The following is a 19,024-nucleotide window of genomic DNA, read 5'->3' as shown; positions in this document are numbered from 1 at the left end:
ACTGCTTAGCCTGCTCTGCACGGGTCAGGGCAGACCCGTAAGGTAGAAGAGTGAGTGAGTAAGTGAGTCTGAGGCCCGTTCTGTGTCGGGCGTTCCGTTCGCGGTCCGCGTCCGCCTGGTGCTGCTCCTGAGGTTTTGGCGCTTCCCTGGTGCTCCCACGGACGTCCGCGCCCGCCTCGTCCACCATCTGCAGTTGTGGCAGCTGTCTGAGCCCCGTCCCGTGTCGGGCGCTCCGTTCGCGGTCCGTTTCAGATATATAAGAGCTAGGCAGAGCAAAATCAAAATCATCAAAGCTCTCGGAACTGCTGCACACAAGCTCACGGCCACCTGACGACTTACGGCCCGATACTGTTCCAAATGCTGCAATAACTGCTGCGTGGTGATCTGCCCCCTTGTGTTTAACGAACAGTCCAGGCTTAGTTCCCAGGTGTCATTAAGGAAGGTAAGGTTTCTTTGGGCAGCATCTCTAGAGGTTCGAGTGGCCCATACAGCAGGGTTGTGTTACATTCAACACAGTAATACCCATCATAGTAGCTGGTGACTGAAACGTAGGTCCCATAATTTCACACATAGTCCCATTGATTAATGGGACCCACAATCTCGTGGGTCGGCATTTGGAGACTACTCTGCTCTGTCATTTCTGGAGCTCACCCTCAGTCACCACTACATGTCGATCCCTGTCTTTCGCTAATAGTACCACTCGTTACCCTCCCACGAGCACGAATTTCCCAACTGTTGCCAACTTCACCAGATATGTTTGCACTGTAACACTAAGCACCGCATGCTTTTCAGCCACCTCTTCACTGAGACATACAATCGTGCACTATCTGTCGTTACAGCCACGGTTCAAATGGCACTGAGCACTATGGGACTTAACATCTATGGTCATCAGTCCCCTAGAACTTAGAACTACTTAAACCTAACTAACCCAAGGACAGCACACAACACCCAGCAATCACGAGGCAGAGAAAAATCCCTGACCCCGCCGGGAATCGAACCTGGGAACCCGGGCTACAGCCACTGTGGCACCATGTTAGTAGAACAGAAAGTTCTCGCTGCTTGACTCTACTATTAGCTGTAATTCCGGTGCTAATACTCCTTGCAACTTCCTCAAGCATTTCAGGCACACCGTCCTAGACATTGACAGTGCCAAATCTCTCAGCCACGTTGCTTGTCTTATTGCAACAATACTTTATTCACCTCCTCACTCTACTTCAACTCGTAAGTATGTACGATTAGTATCCTAATCCTATCGGCAAAATCCTCAACCGCCTCGTCATGCCTCTTGGAAGCGATTACCAGTTACTGATAGAGAAACTGTGCACTATTCTACTTCTTATACCTTTGATGTAGATCTTGTCTGAGTTTATTAAAAGTCTGCGCATTGCGTAGCATCTCTGTAAACAACGAGAACGACTTTTCTTCCCCTGTTAAGTGTATCTTTAATAACTGTTCATACGACCAAGCCCCTGAGATCCTCCACAAATGCCAACACATCCTCTACGAGAGAAGGGTGAAATACGGTCATCAAAAGCGAGATCCACTCCTAGAGCCTGTGACCTCCACATCTCTATTTCCTGATCTTTCTCTACCATCTTATTGTATGTGACCACTTTATCTCCCCTTAACTGAGCCACTTGATTCACCAACGACTGTATAGCATCCTCACTAGTGGCACATTTTGTCACTGCTTCTTCCTTACTCATCTTTACGATTCAAAATTAATACCTCAAAACACCACCAACCCATAATTTGCTATTAACCCAGATAAAACAGGTAGTCGAGGAGCATTTTGCCAATCTACTTCTTCTACCTAATCAAGAGCCACAGGACTCTCTACATTGCCTGGCCATGTATCCAAAACATGAAAGCAGACAACTGCTACAAAGACTGCACAAGGGCAGAATGTCCAAGCAAACTGTACTGCGTGCAATGCATGAGTAGTAACTACTCAACTCTAGAATTTGCCTTAAACTGCGATAAGTCAACTGGTTTCTTTAGTTTCATAAAGGTAACCCTCATATAATCACGACCGCTAAAATTGGATGCCATGAATATCACCACACAAGAACAAAAAATAGCCTCACTCATCCCAAATGAAGGCATTGCAGACTCTCACTCAGACGTCACGCTGTGGGAATATCGCACCCTCCACTGCTGATTATAGTGACGTCAGCACTCCTGACACCACTGACGAGTGACTGACCCCACTCTGAACGATACGGGGTAAGTGGTGTGGCCAAAGTCCCCAGTGGAAACACTGTTGACAGTAAGCAATGACTTTTATTGACTTCAGCGGCAATGTCCTTGCTGCAGTGGTAAGACTGATTCCTGTCAGATCAACGAAGTTAAGCACTCTTGGACACTGGTAGCACTTGGATGGGTGAACCTCTGGGTCTGCCAAGCGCTGTTGGCAATCAAGATGCACTTAGTCCTTGTGAGGCCAATTGAGGAGCTAACTGGTTGTGAAGTAGCGGTTCTGGTCACGATAACTGACAACAGCTGGGAGAGCAGTGTGCTAACCACGCGCCGCTCCATATCAGCATTCAGTGATGCCTATCGGCTGAGGACGACACAACGTTCGGTCGATACCACTGGGGCTTTTGAGGCCTGTTCAGATGGAGTTAAAGTTATTTATAGTTTATTGACTTCAGTACATGATGCAGTGAGGCAGATGCATCTCTCCCTATTGTCCCTGGCTGATGTTGATGAACAGGGGGTAGCTCCCACCCATAGCTGCTGAGCTGGCGCCCTACGTTGCTGAGGCTGGAGACTGCGGCCATTAACATCAACAGTGCTATGTGTTGTGCTCCGATGTCATACAAGAGGAATGGCTTCTCGGTTCGGTAAGCGGCCACAGTGGCGCAAGTGGAATCTGCCGAGGATGGGCTTCAACCTGCTGATGTTGAATTGGACGGCTGCTGGCGCTGTGGTGCTGAATCCCGCTAGGAACTCGGCGTTGGTGACGTCAGACACAGAGGGACGTCGGTAGTGCCATGGCACCATGTCTCATGAAGGAAGTGCTGCTGGCGGCAGGCACAGCATGATGTCAAACCCATGGCTGCTGACAGCAGTGCCCAGTCATTTCGCTGTCCGACATATCTGTGGCGTCGTTGTAGTGCTACTGGTTTCCAGCAGCGAAAATTGATCCCTGCCTCACAACCCAGCCTTATTCATATGTCTCTGGCGCGCATTGTTTCACTGAACCCGTCACCTTGTCGTTTCGTATGTCACAAGAGACCTTCTCTGCTGTGGTGACATTGCCCTGCTGGTTACAGGTTATCGCTGCATCCTACGATTTACTACTGCTTTCGGCTGTCTAGGCTTTGCAATCCATTTATGTGCCTGTTATTATGACCGACATGTCGCCACAGTGGCAGCTACCGGGTTGCAGCTATTAACACAACACCCTACGGCAGCTTCCACACTACATCACATTACTTTTGCTGAAGACTTATACGTTTTACTCAAATACTAGGTAGTGGCGCTATAATTAGTTTACAGTTCAGGGAGAAGAAACAAAAACTTTGAGGCTTGCCGATTGTATTTTAATTCTGTCAGGAAGAGCAAAGGACTTGGAAGAGCAGTTGAATGGAGTGGACAGTGTCTTGAAAGGAAGATATAAGATGAACATCAATAAATGCAAGACAAGGGTAATGAATGTAGTCAAATTAAATATGGCGATGCTGAGGGAATTGATTAGGAAAAGATGGACTAAAAGTAATATATAAATTTTGATATTTGGGCAGTAAACTAGCTGATGGTGACCGAAGTAGAGAGAATATAAAATCTAGACCAGCAATAGCAAGAAAAGCGTTTTTGGAAACGACGTTTTTGTTGTCATCTAATATAAATTGAAGTGTTAGGGAATCTTCTCTGAAAATATTCGTCTGGAATGTAGATTTGTATGGAAGAGAAATGTGGATGATAAGCAGTTTAGACAAGAAGAGAATAGAACCTTCGAAAATGTGGCGCTACAGAAGAATGTTGAAGATTGATGGGTAGATCAAATAGCTAATGAGGAGGTACTGAAATGAGAAAAGAAATTTAAGGTACAACTTGACTAAAAGAAGGGGTAGGTTGATAAGACACATTTTGAGACATAAAAGAATTACCAGTTTCGTACTGGAGGGAAGTGTGGGGTAAATTTTGTAGAGGGGGACCAAGTATTGAATACGGTGTGCAGGTTCAAAAGATATAGGTTGCAGTGCTTACTCGGAGTGAAGTGGCTTGCAAAGGATAGACCAGCATGGAGAGCTGCATCAAATCAGTCTTCAGACTGAAGACTACCACCATAACAACGACAGCAGCAGCAACAACGACAATAACAACAACATATCTTTCATTATACAGATGTTTTGTGTATCAACTGCACGATTGGAAAGTGCTAACACATGCATTGATTCGAATTCCGGCAAGCTACAGAAAAACTGACAGAAAACAGCAGCAACACTGCAGTGAGCCTAGTGGAAAACAGTATAGCGGTACATCTACACTCCTGGAAATGGAAAAAAGAACACATTGACACCGGTGTGTCAGACCCACCATACTTGCTCCGGACACTGCGAGAGGGCTGTACAAGCAATGATCACACGCACGGCACAGCGGACACACCAGGAACCGCGGTGTTGGCCGTCGAATGGCGCTAGCTGCGCAGCATTTGTGCACCGCCGCCGCCAGTGTCAGCCAGTTTGCCGTGGCATACGGAGCTCCATCGCAGTCTTTAACACTGGTAGCATGCCGCGACAGCATGGATGTGAACCGTATGTGCAGTTGACGGACTTTGAGCGAGGGCGTATAGTGGGCATGCGGGAGGCCGGGTGGACGTACCGCCGAATTGCTCAACACGTGGGGCGTGAGGTTTCCACAGTACATCGATGTTGTCGCCAGTGGTCGGCGGAAGGTGCACGTGCCCGTCGACCTGGGACCGGACCGCAGCTACGCACGGATGCACGCCAAGACCGTAGGATCCTACGCAGTGCCGTAGGGGACCGCACCGCCACTTCCCAGCAAATTAGGGACACTGTTGCTCCTGGGGTATCGGCGAGGACCATTCGCAACCGTCTCCATGAAGCTGGGCTACGATCCCGCACACCATTAGGCCGTCTTCCGCTCACGCCCCAACATCGTGCAGCCCGCCTCCAGTGGTGTCGCGACAGGCGTGAATGGAGGGACGAATGGAGACGTGTCGTCTTCAGCGATGAGAGTCGCTTCTGCCTTGGTGCCAATGATGGTCGTATGCGTGTTTGGCGCCGTGCAGGTGAGCGCCACAATCAGGACTGCATACGGCCGATGCACACAGGGCCAACACCCGGCATCATGGTGTGGGGAGCGATCTCCTACACTGGCCGTACACCACTGGTGATCGTCGAGGGGACACTGAATAGTGCACGGTACATCCAAACCGTCATCGAACCCATCGTTCTACCATTCCTAGACCGGCAAGGGAACTTGCTGTTCCAACAGGACAATGCACGTCCGCATGCATCCCGTGCCACCCAACGTGCTCTAGAAGGTGTAAGTCAACTAACCTGGCCAGCAAGATCTCCGGATCTGTCCCCCATTGAGCATGTTTGGGACTGGATGAAGCGTCGTCTCACGCGGTCTGCACGTCCAGCACGAACGCTGGTCCAACTGAGGCGCCAGGTGGAAATGGCATGGCAAGCCGTTCCACTGGACTACATCCAGCATCTCTACGATCGTCTCCATGGGAGAATAGCAGCCTGCATTGCTGCGAAAGGTGGATATACACTGTACTAGTGCCGACATTGTGCATGCTCTGTTGCCTGTGTCTATGTGCCTGTGGTTCTGTCAGTGTGATCATGTGATGTATCTGACCCCAGGAATGTGTCAATGAAGTTTCCCCTTCCTGGGACAATGAATTCACGGTGTTCTTATTTCAATTTCCAGGAGTGTAGTATTTTATGAGTATAGCGTTGTGTAGGAAAGACTAGGATAGAAGAACAAACAGTTTTTTGAGTGAACAGGCACAGTCCAAGAAGTACAACTAACAAAGACAAAACAATGAACGTCGATGCTTACCTCGCAATTTCAGAGGAAATTTACGATTGATATGGCTGACTTTTCAACAGGCATGAGTTGATGTTTTTGAATAGACACCGGTAATGAACTGATTATCAGTGTGATCTACATTACGACAAACTTTAATTTATTACTGAGAAACTCACTTGAGAAATTTTTACAATATGTTAACGTATTACTTCTTTCCATGCTGCATAAAAAATGAAATTAACTCTGATACAAGTTAGTTCCTGAAGGACAGATTCCCCAGAATTTAGTCCACAGCACCACAGCATTCACGGGGTAGAGAAACCAATATACTATATATCACAGTTGTCAGTAGAATGAGGCTTTCAGATACTGCAGTCACTACCACAATACCACTTTGTCAGATTTAAATAATAGTGTAAACTTATTTCACTACACTTGTTATACAGGTCAGAAAATTCAATAATTACATACGTATGCAATCTAAATGGGCAGAGACTAGAGGATTCTTTCATGTGAATGATTCATATCATGATGGACCAGTTGGACCAATAAGGCACAAACATTTTATGTGAGAATATAAAAATAATCTAATTGTTTAATATGTGGGATAATTGCACAGAAGACCTTTAAAATTTGGCATAGCAGACACTGAAAGGAAACACTCTACTACCTCACTAAAATGCCCCTAAGAAGTTTTAAAAACGTTTGTCAGGACGGGATCTAAAATTAACCTGCAGTATGATACATTACACCCGTTTTATAGATTCCAAATATACGATTACATTAATAACTTCTTCCACAGAGGCAAATAAGACGTGATTCTTTCCCTGCTACAACGATGAACAGAAGTAGAAACGATATTAACATATAGTTCAGTTAGAAATATTCCGTGACATGTATATTACATCAATTTCGCAATATAATTTGTAGGAATTTTTATTCTTTTTAGTACATAGATCTGGTGTCTGCTTCTTCAGTAGTTATATCATACTGAATATCAATAAAAATCCGATTGTTTTCTCAGGGAGAAATCACTATAAAACTACAAGGTTACGAGCAATGTGAGGACCGGCCAGAAACTACTATGACACTGCAAGATGTGCAGCTAACTAAGACTGGACCTTACAAAATGAAGGTTGACGCCACCATTACGATTGCTGAGGAAGTTGAAGATTTGCGGGTGAGTAAGTTTTTGAAATAAAATCAAACACTAGAACTATTTCCTCATTAATTTATTCTAGTAATAGTTTTTGCTTCGGTCATCTGTGAATTATAAAATAAGTCGTACTATTTAAGAGTGTATAGAACCGGTGACTACTGCAAATTCAACCTTTCTGTCTTTTTCTGTACGTCAAAGAAAGCTATTCAAAATGGGGACACTCGACTCGCAAGTATTTATTAAAAATATAACTTTTTATGTAATCTGACGATAGTATATCACTAGTCTAAATTCGTCTTGAGGATAAATCAATGTGCCTATGAAAATGCTACTTGATTGCAACTGATAATTTTCATCCTAAAACAATTTTAAAAATTATTGCTTGAATACATTACTTTCAGATTCAGAAACACAACTGTGGTATGCAATAATCACTTTCAAGCCTTTGATGTCAAGTACTTGCGACACCTTTATATATTCCAGACGTTACATCAGTATTGGGGGCGATCTACAATGGTGTAGACTCTGAAGATACTTCCAAGCGCCAAGATCGCTAGTAAAGCATTTTTTAGATATAGATAACCGGTTTAGACTAGTCTATGTTGCCATCTTCGGACATACAATAGTGTAGAACCGAAATTGACAAGGTGAACAGTTAACCAGCATGATAAAACAATGTTCACAAACATTTCCATTTACTACAATGTATGAAACAATAACATACCTTATGGATTAAAATGTTACATAATTGTTTTCCTCAGTACTGTAAGCTGTGTTACACCATGTATATGTTTGTATCACGAAATTAAATGGAAATTGGCATCTCTAACATAAGACTATGTACAAAGATTATGCTAATGCGCTGACTATGAGTGCTGATGCATATCAACAGCTGACCACTGCTTGAGAAACAGTGCAAACATTCTGTTACATAGGGGCAACAGATGGCACCATATTGGTATGACTCGATAATACCGTTTTCCACTGCACAAATGAATATACTATTCCATATAATTGTTTTATGTAAAATAAAATCCACTAAATATTTACAACGTATATAAGCCAAGTCAGAGAACATAACAGTTTCGACATTATCTTTAAAAAACATTTTTTGTGAAATAACATATTATAAAATTTTTACAAAACTTCTTGCAATTTTAAGGAAATGCACTGTCAAAAGCCAGAAGACATTTGTTTTAGGATCTCTGTGTATACCTAATAGTAATCGAGCTAAAACTTTATTATATCCAAAACTACATCGATATTTGAGGATATAATTAACTATGTTATGATTAAAATTAACACAGAGTATTTCTGACGTATTTCCTCGCAGTATATGGAGGGGGTTTCACTGATTATAGTATCCTGGTAATTTTATTATCGAAAGAGAATGATGTTTTGACGATTTTTTTTATTACAACACGTCACCCGTTGTTTCGATGGTTTTAAGTACAAACCATGCATAGATTAGAGAGGACAACCATCTTAATTTTCTTAATATACACGCATTAAATTCATTGTCTATGACGAAGATCGCTAATCAGAATGTATGTGTACACTTATGTCATTATAAAAGTAATGTAATGTTCAGGCACATCTGATTCTTCAAGTGAAGTCTAGATGAAATCTAGTACAAAAATTCCTTTAGACTGGGAACACTGTTGAAACTAACTGAATTTGGTTTAGGTTGTCTTTATGTACATAATTTCCAATAGCGTTTAGCTGAATCTATTACTATCCCAGAATAGCTTCGGTATCTAAGTGTCTACTTTCCTATATAATGATATAGTTAATGCACATTAAATCTAACTCGCAACCAAAGGGAAGAATATACGCTTACTACAGCATCTTTTGTAATACATCCGAACAGTGTCAATGTGCTAAACATATTAACATGACGTTTTCCATCCATCGATTAACGGTAGGGGGGGGGGGGATGGGTTACCAGCGAGAAAGAATATCGTTAAGGTTTGAAATCATTTTTGAAGTTTGTTGGAAGCCGCGAGCGCTGTCATTCTCAAATACTGGATGTATACAAACTGAGGTGACGAAAGTAATGGGAGAGCGATATACACATATACAGATGGCAGTAGTATCGCGTACACGAGGTATAAAAGGGCAGTGCGTTGGTGCAGCTGGCATTTGCACCCAGGTGTTTCATTTGAAAAGGCGTCCGACGTGATTATGGCCACTCGACGGGCATTAACAGACCTTTAACGCGGAATAAAGGTTGCAGCTAGACGCATGAGACGCTACATTTCGTAAATCTTTAGGAAATTCAATAACGGTGTGAGCCGTGTGTGTACGTAATGGACGTCACGTTCCCAAACAGTAATTGAATTGTTATGGATGACAATGCGCCATGTCACCGGGCCACAATCATTCTCGACTGGTTTGAAGAACATTCTGGACAATTCGAGACAATGATTTGGCCATCGAGATTGCGCGACATGAATCCCATCGAACATTTACGGGACATAATTGGGAGGTCAGTTCGTGCACAAAATCCTGCACCGGCAACAGCTTCACCATTATGGATGGCTATAGGGGCAGCATGTCTCAGTATTTATGTAGGGGATTTCCAACGATTTGTTGAGTCCATGCCATGTCGAGTTGTTGCACTACACCGGTCAAAAGGAGGTTCGTCTCGATATTAGGAAGTCTCCCATGACTTTTGTCACCTCAGTGTGGTCTGGGTAATATGCGCGTCACGAGTTAAACGCTGCCTCAGGAAATATACACAAGTTCTAACTGTAATACTTGACTTATTGTTAAATCCTTAACATAAGAATGTAGCTCTTAGATAGTAGATTATGACAGTATTTTAAAGTTTTAAATTTGGGGAATAACTGTATGAATGACTGAAAAATCAAATTTTTCTTGTCCCTGGAAGCCGTTTGATAGGCAACCTACCACTGGGATTTAGCCCCGCGTTAGACGATTGGTAACGTAGATTCTGCTTTTCGTATTGGCCTCTCAACAGGCCTGAAGATCCTGAACTGGAGTCACAGATCAAGTCACGTCGCGAAAATACTGAGGCACGATCTGGGATATCTTCTGCGGAGTCAGTTTAAGGGTTGACTGACATGGAAGTTAATGGCCATGACTTATATTTTAAGTACAGCCTCCTTACGGATTCCCATACTACAGCGGCGCATGTTGAACGCTACACAGACTTCAGAAACTTGCACTGTGTTCCTTACAGCACATCCACATTTGTCGTTCCATAGTGAGAAAGATGTTTTCTGCAGTGACCCAAAGATTTTGGTATGAACAAATCAACTGTAGAGTGGATGACTTCAGTCTTGCACGCAGTTTCAAGGACAGTCAACTGAAAAACAGAAACCAGTATATCATGCTGATTACCCCATTTGACGGTTTTATATCTGCCTCCACTTTTTGGATCTGGTGGACAAAAACAGCGAACTTTTAATTGGAGTGATGTCTGCCACTGGCCACCGAGCAGTATCTCCTACATCAGGAGGGATATTGTGGTCTAAATGGCAGGGAATGATACTGTTACAGTGCTAAAATGTGTCATTCTTCAATATTGATGATGATGAGTTCTTTACAGAGCGTAGGGGAGCGACGCGGGAGACCCGCGCCGCCTTACTAAATTCTCTTACGTTATGATGGCCATAATCGCCTGATCCTTAGGAGCAGGTGGAGCTACAGCCCTAAGCAACGAACGATATGTGGACTGAAATCTCTCGAAGGGAGGAAAGGGGGAGGGGGGTGGGAAGGGAAGTGGGAAATCGGTTGATCAACTCTCTGTGTCACTGCTTAGTGCCTGTTGTGCAGCAAATAGAGTAAGAACGCTGTTGCATGCAGTAATGTATGTACTGAAACAGTAACTGCTTGAAGTGACACGTGAGAACAAGCGACTCAGAGTGGAGCATTGTCACTACTTCTTTGTTTCTTCCATAACTAAGGGCACGTCTGTTTAGAGCTGGTAGCTTTGACGTAACGAAGGCCTGAAATGTGTCTACTGGGGAATTACACATATGCTAGGAGTTTCAGCTACTCCAACCAAATGAAGCCCGAAATCATTCACGTTGCACTACAGAATGTTAATTATTTAATGGTGACATTTTTCTTATCTTTCTGTTTGAGTAATTGCGGATCTACAAGGCCATTGGAGGCACTACGTATTCCTTTTCCGCTGACGTCATCTATTAGCAAAATTTGTGCTTCACAGAGGGTTTGAGTTTTCGTGTGTACGACATTACACTCTTCTTTACTAACCTTTGCAATTTCTCCTTTTTGTGGGAAAGAATTCTTGATAGGGTGAATCAACCTCTGCAGTAAAAGTCTTTTTTCTGAGGAGCAGGTACCGCAATATTACTTCACTGGTCGTTGCAGGCAAACTGAAACGTTCAACTTGGTACTTAAATATGGGCTGAGTAACGTCTGTTGCAAACGACCTCATAAACTACGAATATTAGATGGTTTAAACTAACATTTTGGCCTCAGCGTACGACACACATTCTCTAACTTTAAATTTATTTCCTTCATCACAGATTTTATGCTTCAAATACGATTTTTGCCCCACCAGTTAACACATAATGGTGGGAGTGTGTATTCTATATCTGAATCACGAACGATGTAGTTACACACCTTGTGTGTGACGTGGTCAAATTTCAGTCACTTGAAATGTCGCATATCTTTACGCACACAAAATGCTTTCAAATGACGCTGGAATTCAACGTCAGAATCGAGATGGTTGGTACTGTCTCCTGTGTGTTACAGACTTCAGTAAGACGCTCGTTCTCCCATTATTTTTGAAGTTCAGCATAGTCCTCACTTCTTATGTCTTTGTGAAACACGACCCTAAGGCTAGCAGTAAGAGTTTTATGAAATTCAGTTACAATGGGGAAGTAATCACTACCACAGACTTTAAAAAGTGATTTACCTAGAGCGAATAGTATCGATAGCAATGTACCCGTCAGTAACATCTAGCACACTGGACTCGCATTCGGGAGGACGACGGTTCAATCTCGCGGCTCGTCATCCTGATTTAGTTTTCCCGTGATTTCCCTAAATCGCTTCAGGCAAATGCCAGGATGGTTCCTTCGATAGGTCACATCCGACCTCCTTCCCCATCCTACCCTAGTCCGATGAGACTGATGGCCTCGCAGTTTGGTCTCCTCCCCCAAATCAGTCCAATCCAATCCGTAACATCTTCGGGTCAGTTGTGATAGTCTTTAAAGCTCCATGTTTATAGAATAGGGATGCCCTTTCCAAGGCTATCCCTTTATAATGTTGCAGTCATTAGGAAACACCTGCGTCTTTTTACTAAAACTCGTTGGAGACTTACATTGAGGGACAAAGGGCACTAAATAACTCCTAATATAGTGTCAGACCTCCTTATGCCCGGCGCAGGACGGCAACTCGACGTGGCATGGACTCAACAAGAAGTTGAAAGTCCTCTGCAGAATAGAGCCATGCTGCCTCTATAGCCGTCCATAATTGCGAAAGTGATGCAAGTGAAGGATTTTGTGCATGTACTGTCCTGTCGATTATGTTCCATAAGTGTTCGATGGGATTCATGTCGGTCGATCTAGACGGCCAAATCATTTGCTCGAGTTGTCCATAATGTTCTAAGGTGGCGCATGGTCATCCATAAAAATTCCATCGTTGCTTGTGAACATGAAGTCCATGAATGGCTGCAAATGGGCTCAAAGTAGCCGAACATAACCATTTCGAGTCAGAGATCGGTTCAGTTATACCATAGGACCCAGGCTATTCCGTCTACTTACAGCCTGCACCATTACGAAGCCACCAGCGGCTTGCACAGTGTCTTGTTGACAACTTGGATCCGTAGCTTCGTGGGGCCTGCACCACACTCGAACCCTACCGTCAGTTCTTACCGACTGAAATCGGGACTCATCTGACCAGACCACGGTTTTCCAGCCATCTAGGGTCCAACCGAAATGGTCACGAGTCCGGGAGGCGCTGCAGGCGATGTCGTGCTGTTATTAAGTGCACTTGCGTCGGTCGTCTGCTGCTATAGTCCATTAACGCCTTATTTCACTGCACTGTCCTCACGGATACATTCGTCGTACGCCCCACATGAATTTCTGCGGTTATTTCCCTCAGTGTTTCTGGTCTTTTAGTACTGACAACTCTACAGAAACGCCACTGCTCTCGGTCCTTAAGTGGAGGCCGTCGGCCACTGCGTTGTCCGTGGTTGGAGGTAGTGCCTGACAGTTGGTATTCTCAGCACACTCTTTGCATTGTGGATCTCGGATTATTGAATTCCCTAATGATTTCCGAAATGGAATGTCTCACGCGCCGAATTCCAACTATCATTCCGTGTTAAAAGTCCGTTAACTCCCGTCGTGTGGCCGTAATCACGTCGGACACCTTTTCAAATGAACCATTTGAGTACATATGATGCCTCCACCAATGCACTGCACTTTTATACCTTGTGTACGCGATACTACCGCCATTTGTATATGGTTGTATAGCTATCCCATTACTTTTGTAACCCGAGTGTAGTGGGGGCATGTTCAGGACAGATATCATTCATGGATGCTTCGTTGGGTTGGGTGCTGTTGTTACCCACTGAGAAGTCACCAGGGTCTAGGGGTAGCGTTTTTGACCACCATACTAGATGTCTTGGATGCCTTGTTCGATCCCAGCCATTTCTTCGATTCAGAATGCAGAGCATCAGGTATGCTAGGCGAAAGTTTCCAGTATAAAGAGACACTTTCATTACGCCAGTAGCATCGGCAAAAGTGGAAGAAGGTGTGGATGAAGTTCAGGGCTCCTTCTTGTCCTTCGAGTGGGAGGCCCCGCTCCTAACGGCGGAAAAATCAGCAGCGGTCAGCAGGCAATCGAAACCACTGCAGTAAAGACGGAGAATGTGGCCAGTAATTGAAAAGTGCCATGATGATCTCACCAGTAACAATAGATATCACTCTTTCCATTCTAATCTCTGGGAGGGGATTGCCAAGGGCGTAGGTGAAAAATATTGACAGGCCAACGAAACGTTTACATTCTGCTAGAGTGCGGACCATCGGATGACTGTGTCTTATAGGCTAGTTAGAATATCTGAAAAGCTAAATGCAAAGGCTGACTCTAGGTGTAGTGAAACGGAACGAAGATAAATATTTCTGGTGCCCGTTAACTATGGGGATATCGACAGAAACAGGACATCTTATAACAGGAATAGGACTCATTACGAGTAAGAGGTAGGACAAGCAGTGAGTTACTGTGAACAACTCGGTGACCGATTCAGTCTTATTAGAGCCCATATGAAACCGATACCAACAATTGCTGTTCAAATATACTTGCTGACGTCGCAAGTACAAAGTGATGAGATGAAGTATACATGGGAACTGAAAGTAACTCAGTACTTAATTGGAAATGAAAATATAATACTCATGGAGGATTGGAACGCTATACCTGGGCACAAATTAGAAGGCTGGCAAACAGAAGAATGTGGACTTAGCAACATAAATAAGAGAGGAGACTTTCTTCGTGAAACAAATCCTATACCTAAAACGAAAAACGTTAGGAAAAGAATTAAAAAAAGCACACAGAATGAAAAAAAATAATCATAAGGAATATAACAGAATGTTAGTAGTTGGAGGGATAAAGTACGTTGGCGGTGTGTCACTAGAAATATACGCCATAATAACGATTACCATTATGCAGATAGGGACAAATCAGCCACAAAATCATATTGTAATTACATGGCAGTAAGTACAATACCAGACTAAAATTGCCGGAGGGGTGCCAGTAGGTGCGTTAGTATTTGGACGTAATAAATATAAGGCTTTCTGCTTTTGAAGCAAGTGATATCAAGTTTACTTCACTTAGCCTGACAAACTGTTTATCAAAGTCGTTAGGACCTTAGATAATGTCTTAGGTTTCTATATTACATGTTGTGAAGATGATTAATTAATCGACACTGGGATCTGGATGAACATTGTGAACATCTGAAAGCTTCCTTGGAATGAGACATAACTCTGAAATCATCAGGGTCTCGTTTTGTGAAGAAAAGCCTCAAGTTTTTAGAAAATATTAAATTGGATGAGGAAAGTTGAAGTGAAAGCCACTCAAGGGTGACCTACCCCTTCAACCACTGGAAATGTGTCTAGGCTTATACAGTTTCTCAGAAGAGTTATTCAAAGATGATGTTATGCTTGTTTAGACTAGAAGAAGTCAAATATAGCTCAAATATTTGAAGGATAAAGGAGTTAAGAGTTGTTCAAATAACTTACGGGAATGCAGCCAGGCGATGTCGTTAACAAATAACGTTATAAATAGGTATGGTGGTTGTTGCTTAAATTCTTCAGGAAACCATACTCTATCCCTTGTCAAAAAACCTCTCTCATTGGTTATTAATTTCATTATCGATAACTCCTGACGTAGGTCGTCTTTGGTTAATGATGGCGCTAGTGTTTACTGTGTGTGTATGTTATCTTTTCCGAGTTTCTCTGAAAACTGAGGTTTTAAATTCCTTTGAACAGCGCTTACTTGCCGCAGTTTTGTCTTGAAAATGGCTCGGTATACTCCTGTCGAAATATCGGCGGTCTCCTGGCTGCATTCCCATAAGTTATTTGAACTCTGTATACGTCGGGAGAAACTCACCTCCCACATACTTAAGAGTTGTTATTAAGTCAACCAGTTATACTGTATATGCACTGACAGTACTGGGGATGGTATTGGTGAATAAATCATCCAGTTTACTAAACATGGAAAGAAAGAAGATAAAAATCATAGAATTTTCAGCTAAGTTTAATCTAGATGCAAGTAGAACCTCAGTATACAAACAAAGGAAGCATTTGATATTACTTGAGTTTTCGGTACTTTAGGAATGGTTGTGTTTACACACCAAAAAGATCTGACATGTTTGGAAGAGTAAAGATTGATGCAAAACTGACTGAAATGAAAGTTCTAATTTTGAACAGTTTAAACTGAGAGCTGAATACACCTCATGAAAACAGGAGAAAAGTGCTTGACAAATTGTCGCGATTATCAATTGTTATGATACTACATGGGAACAAATTGTTTAACGAAGCTATTTGGGATTTCTCCATCAGTTACGCAGCCAGAGAGAAAACTATAGAGTAAATTTGTAAGAATTTGTGCTAGCAGGAAATTAGAGACGACATCTGGAGGACAATCGAGATATATTACAGAAGAAAGGAGAGCAACAACCTTACTGGTTTTATAAAATACCCACTGATGTAGTGTTTTTAAGCACAGGTGAAAAGTGAGGATACTGAGCTTTAAGTTGACCTCTGGGATATGTCGAAGCTGTAGAAAAAGTATGCCATTTGTACTGTGGACCTGTGGCTCACAAGAATTTTATTGTCAAACTCAGTGAATGTACACGTTTTCATGGAATAATATAGCTTGCACAAAATAATATTAAGTTATGAGAAAGTTAAAGTAACAAAAAGTATCAGCCAGAAACCAGTTAAGGGCGTCAGACCCATCGATATTCTAGAAAATAGAATAGTCGAACAGTGTGTTCCAGTGTGTGATCAATATTTTTTTCAAAATTTGTATAAATGCACCCTTTTACGGTAAGATGGAGAGATTATATTTTCCTGAGTTTGGAAACCTGAACTCAATATTTTTTGACAATGTGTTGCAATATGTTCTGCACGTACAGAAGGTGAAAATGGCCATCCAAAGTGCAGAATAAACATATAACTATCTATATCATCCGTATAGTAACTTGGCCTAGAGATTTGCGCGGGTAATAGAGCAATTACTTCAAAGCTGTTGTAGAAAGAAACATCTTTCTTAGATCAGAAACTAGCTGTGTACCTGTGCTTCACACTAAAGTTTACAGAATAGCCTGTGGATAAAGTCATTTTCTTATGAGATATTTTATACAGGGTATCCGACATAAAACCGGTACGCTTCACGTACCGGTTAATCATCTCTAATCGAAATACTATTGAAGTGGCTTGGATGCCCACGGCCACCACTTCCTGCATCTCTTATAAACAGATGTAACTACATGTTTTCTAATGTCACTATTATCTATTCTTTTTTATTTAGTTCACTGTTACTAGAATCGCGGGCGTGAGGCGTACGGATTTTATGTGGGACAGCCTCGCAGTTTCTATGATGACTCGGCGGGCAGCCTGCAGGGAACCAAAGCTTTTGGGTTCCGCGGAAAGTCTGGTTGCAGTGCTGAAACTTAAAGCAATTGACGGAAGAGCACCACCAGAAGTGGAGCCTGGGGCTTAATTTGGAAATCTCACCGGGCCCGGACACCGGAAGGACTGTCAGATTGGTAGCTCTTTCTTGATTCGCTAGAGGGTGGTGCATGGCCGTTTTCAGTAGATGGAACGAATTGTGGGTTAATTCCGATAACGAGCGAGACTCTAGCCTACTAAATATTCGCGTCACACCCTTCATGCTATCAGCGATTACTTTTCTTCTTAGAGGGACAGGCGGTTTCTAGCCGCACGAGATTGAGAAATTACAGGTCTATGATGCTCTTAGACGTTCTGGCCCGCACGTGCGCTACAGTGAGGGCATCAATGCTTCTTCCCAGACTGGAAGGTCTGGGTAACCCGATGAGCCTCCTCCGTGCAAGGGATTGGGGCTTGCAGTTGTTCCCCATGAACGAGGAATTCCTATTTATCCCCCTGTTTAAACGAAATACCACCAGCGTTGCAAGTCTGAGTGGACTGATGTCTGGTTGTTGGTTTAATGAATTCGCTGGCGTAACATTAGCTGGCGAATCATAAAGGAACAGCCAGAAAAGGAGTATGTATTTGCGTAGAGTTGTAAGCACCCATGAAAAAAATGGGAGAATTTCACATGGGCGTTTCTTGAACACTTCATCTGTTACGCGTTCTACTCCTCCGATAATCTTCAGAGCTGACTACCAAGAACAAGGTTCAGGAGGAGGCACTGTATCCGTTTGGGACAAAAACAAACACATTGACTCACGTACTTCAGTAATTTATTAGTGATTATGTCATGCTGTAAATTATGCTTTTTACTATAAATATTTGTAAACAATGTTCACTGGATAAAAAGTCCTCGGTTAAGTTTCTGCTTCAAAGTCGGATAAAATCTCAAGCTCGATCATCGTTAAGAGCTACGACTGGCTATTGTGAAGCTGGAGAGGATCTCACTGCCATGCTCAGAGGAAGGCATCTGATTTTCTACATTGCGTCATGATGACGTTTCAGAGATGTCGTAAGCTGAGATATCGCCCTCCGCGTTTATACATTACGATTGTGTTTGTTACCCATCGTCGTTTGTTGCGCCGCCACGTATATCGGTCAGTAAACTATGTGAGATTTTCTTCTTTGATCTTCCTTTGCCAAGCGTACGCCTCCAAGCCTTGCTACATGCTTAACATGTGTCCCTATTGAAGTTGTCATGACACCGATTTCCACTGGTCCTCTAGTCGCAGAGTCCCAATATTTCGAAGCATGACCTAGAATTCTGTCTGTTCGAATGTGACACTGTGTTTGTTTATTAGACTGTGTTCGGCCACAGCTGATTTTTCAGATATCTGTACTTACTTGTTGTTGCACTGCGAAATGGTAGCCTCCCTATGTGTTGGCCTTCCTGGCTTGGTTGAACCGCATCACACCTTGATTTCCTTGACAGAACTGACCTAATGTAGCAGTAGTAGTAACAGTAGTTTCATTCACTTTTACAAGAGTATTGCTCACGTCATTGTGTTACAATTTAAGAACAATGAAAACTGCATAATTTATATGTACAGGAATTTACATGCAAACAGGTCTAGTTTAACGAAGTCGAGACACTTAGTTGGCCGTGGCCTTATTGTAATTTAGGGAAACCACAGACAACGTAAATCAGAATGGCTCGATGGAGAATGGAGCCTCCAGCCTTCCG

The 19,024-nt window shown here is 43.0% G+C and overlaps 1 protein-coding gene across 1 annotated transcript in view; it reads left to right on the top strand.

Annotated features, from left to right (window-relative positions):
- LOC126484313 (uncharacterized) overlaps positions 1 to 19,024 on the top strand; it is a 73,309-nt gene that overhangs the window by 19,209 nt on the left and 35,076 nt on the right. The window contains exon 2 of the mRNA XM_050107750.1: positions 7,037 to 7,192. Within this exon, the coding sequence (XP_049963707.1) occupies positions 7,037 to 7,192 (156 nt within the window). The remainder of the gene's footprint in view (positions 1 to 7,036; positions 7,193 to 19,024) is intronic.

Source organism: Schistocerca serialis, chromosome 6, assembly GCF_023864345.2.
Source record: "Schistocerca serialis cubense isolate TAMUIC-IGC-003099 chromosome 6, iqSchSeri2.2, whole genome shotgun sequence".
NCBI lineage: Eukaryota > Metazoa > Arthropoda > Insecta > Orthoptera > Acrididae > Schistocerca > Schistocerca serialis.
Note: the sequence above shows the minus strand (reverse complement) of the source record. Positions and strands in the feature narration are given on the sequence as shown.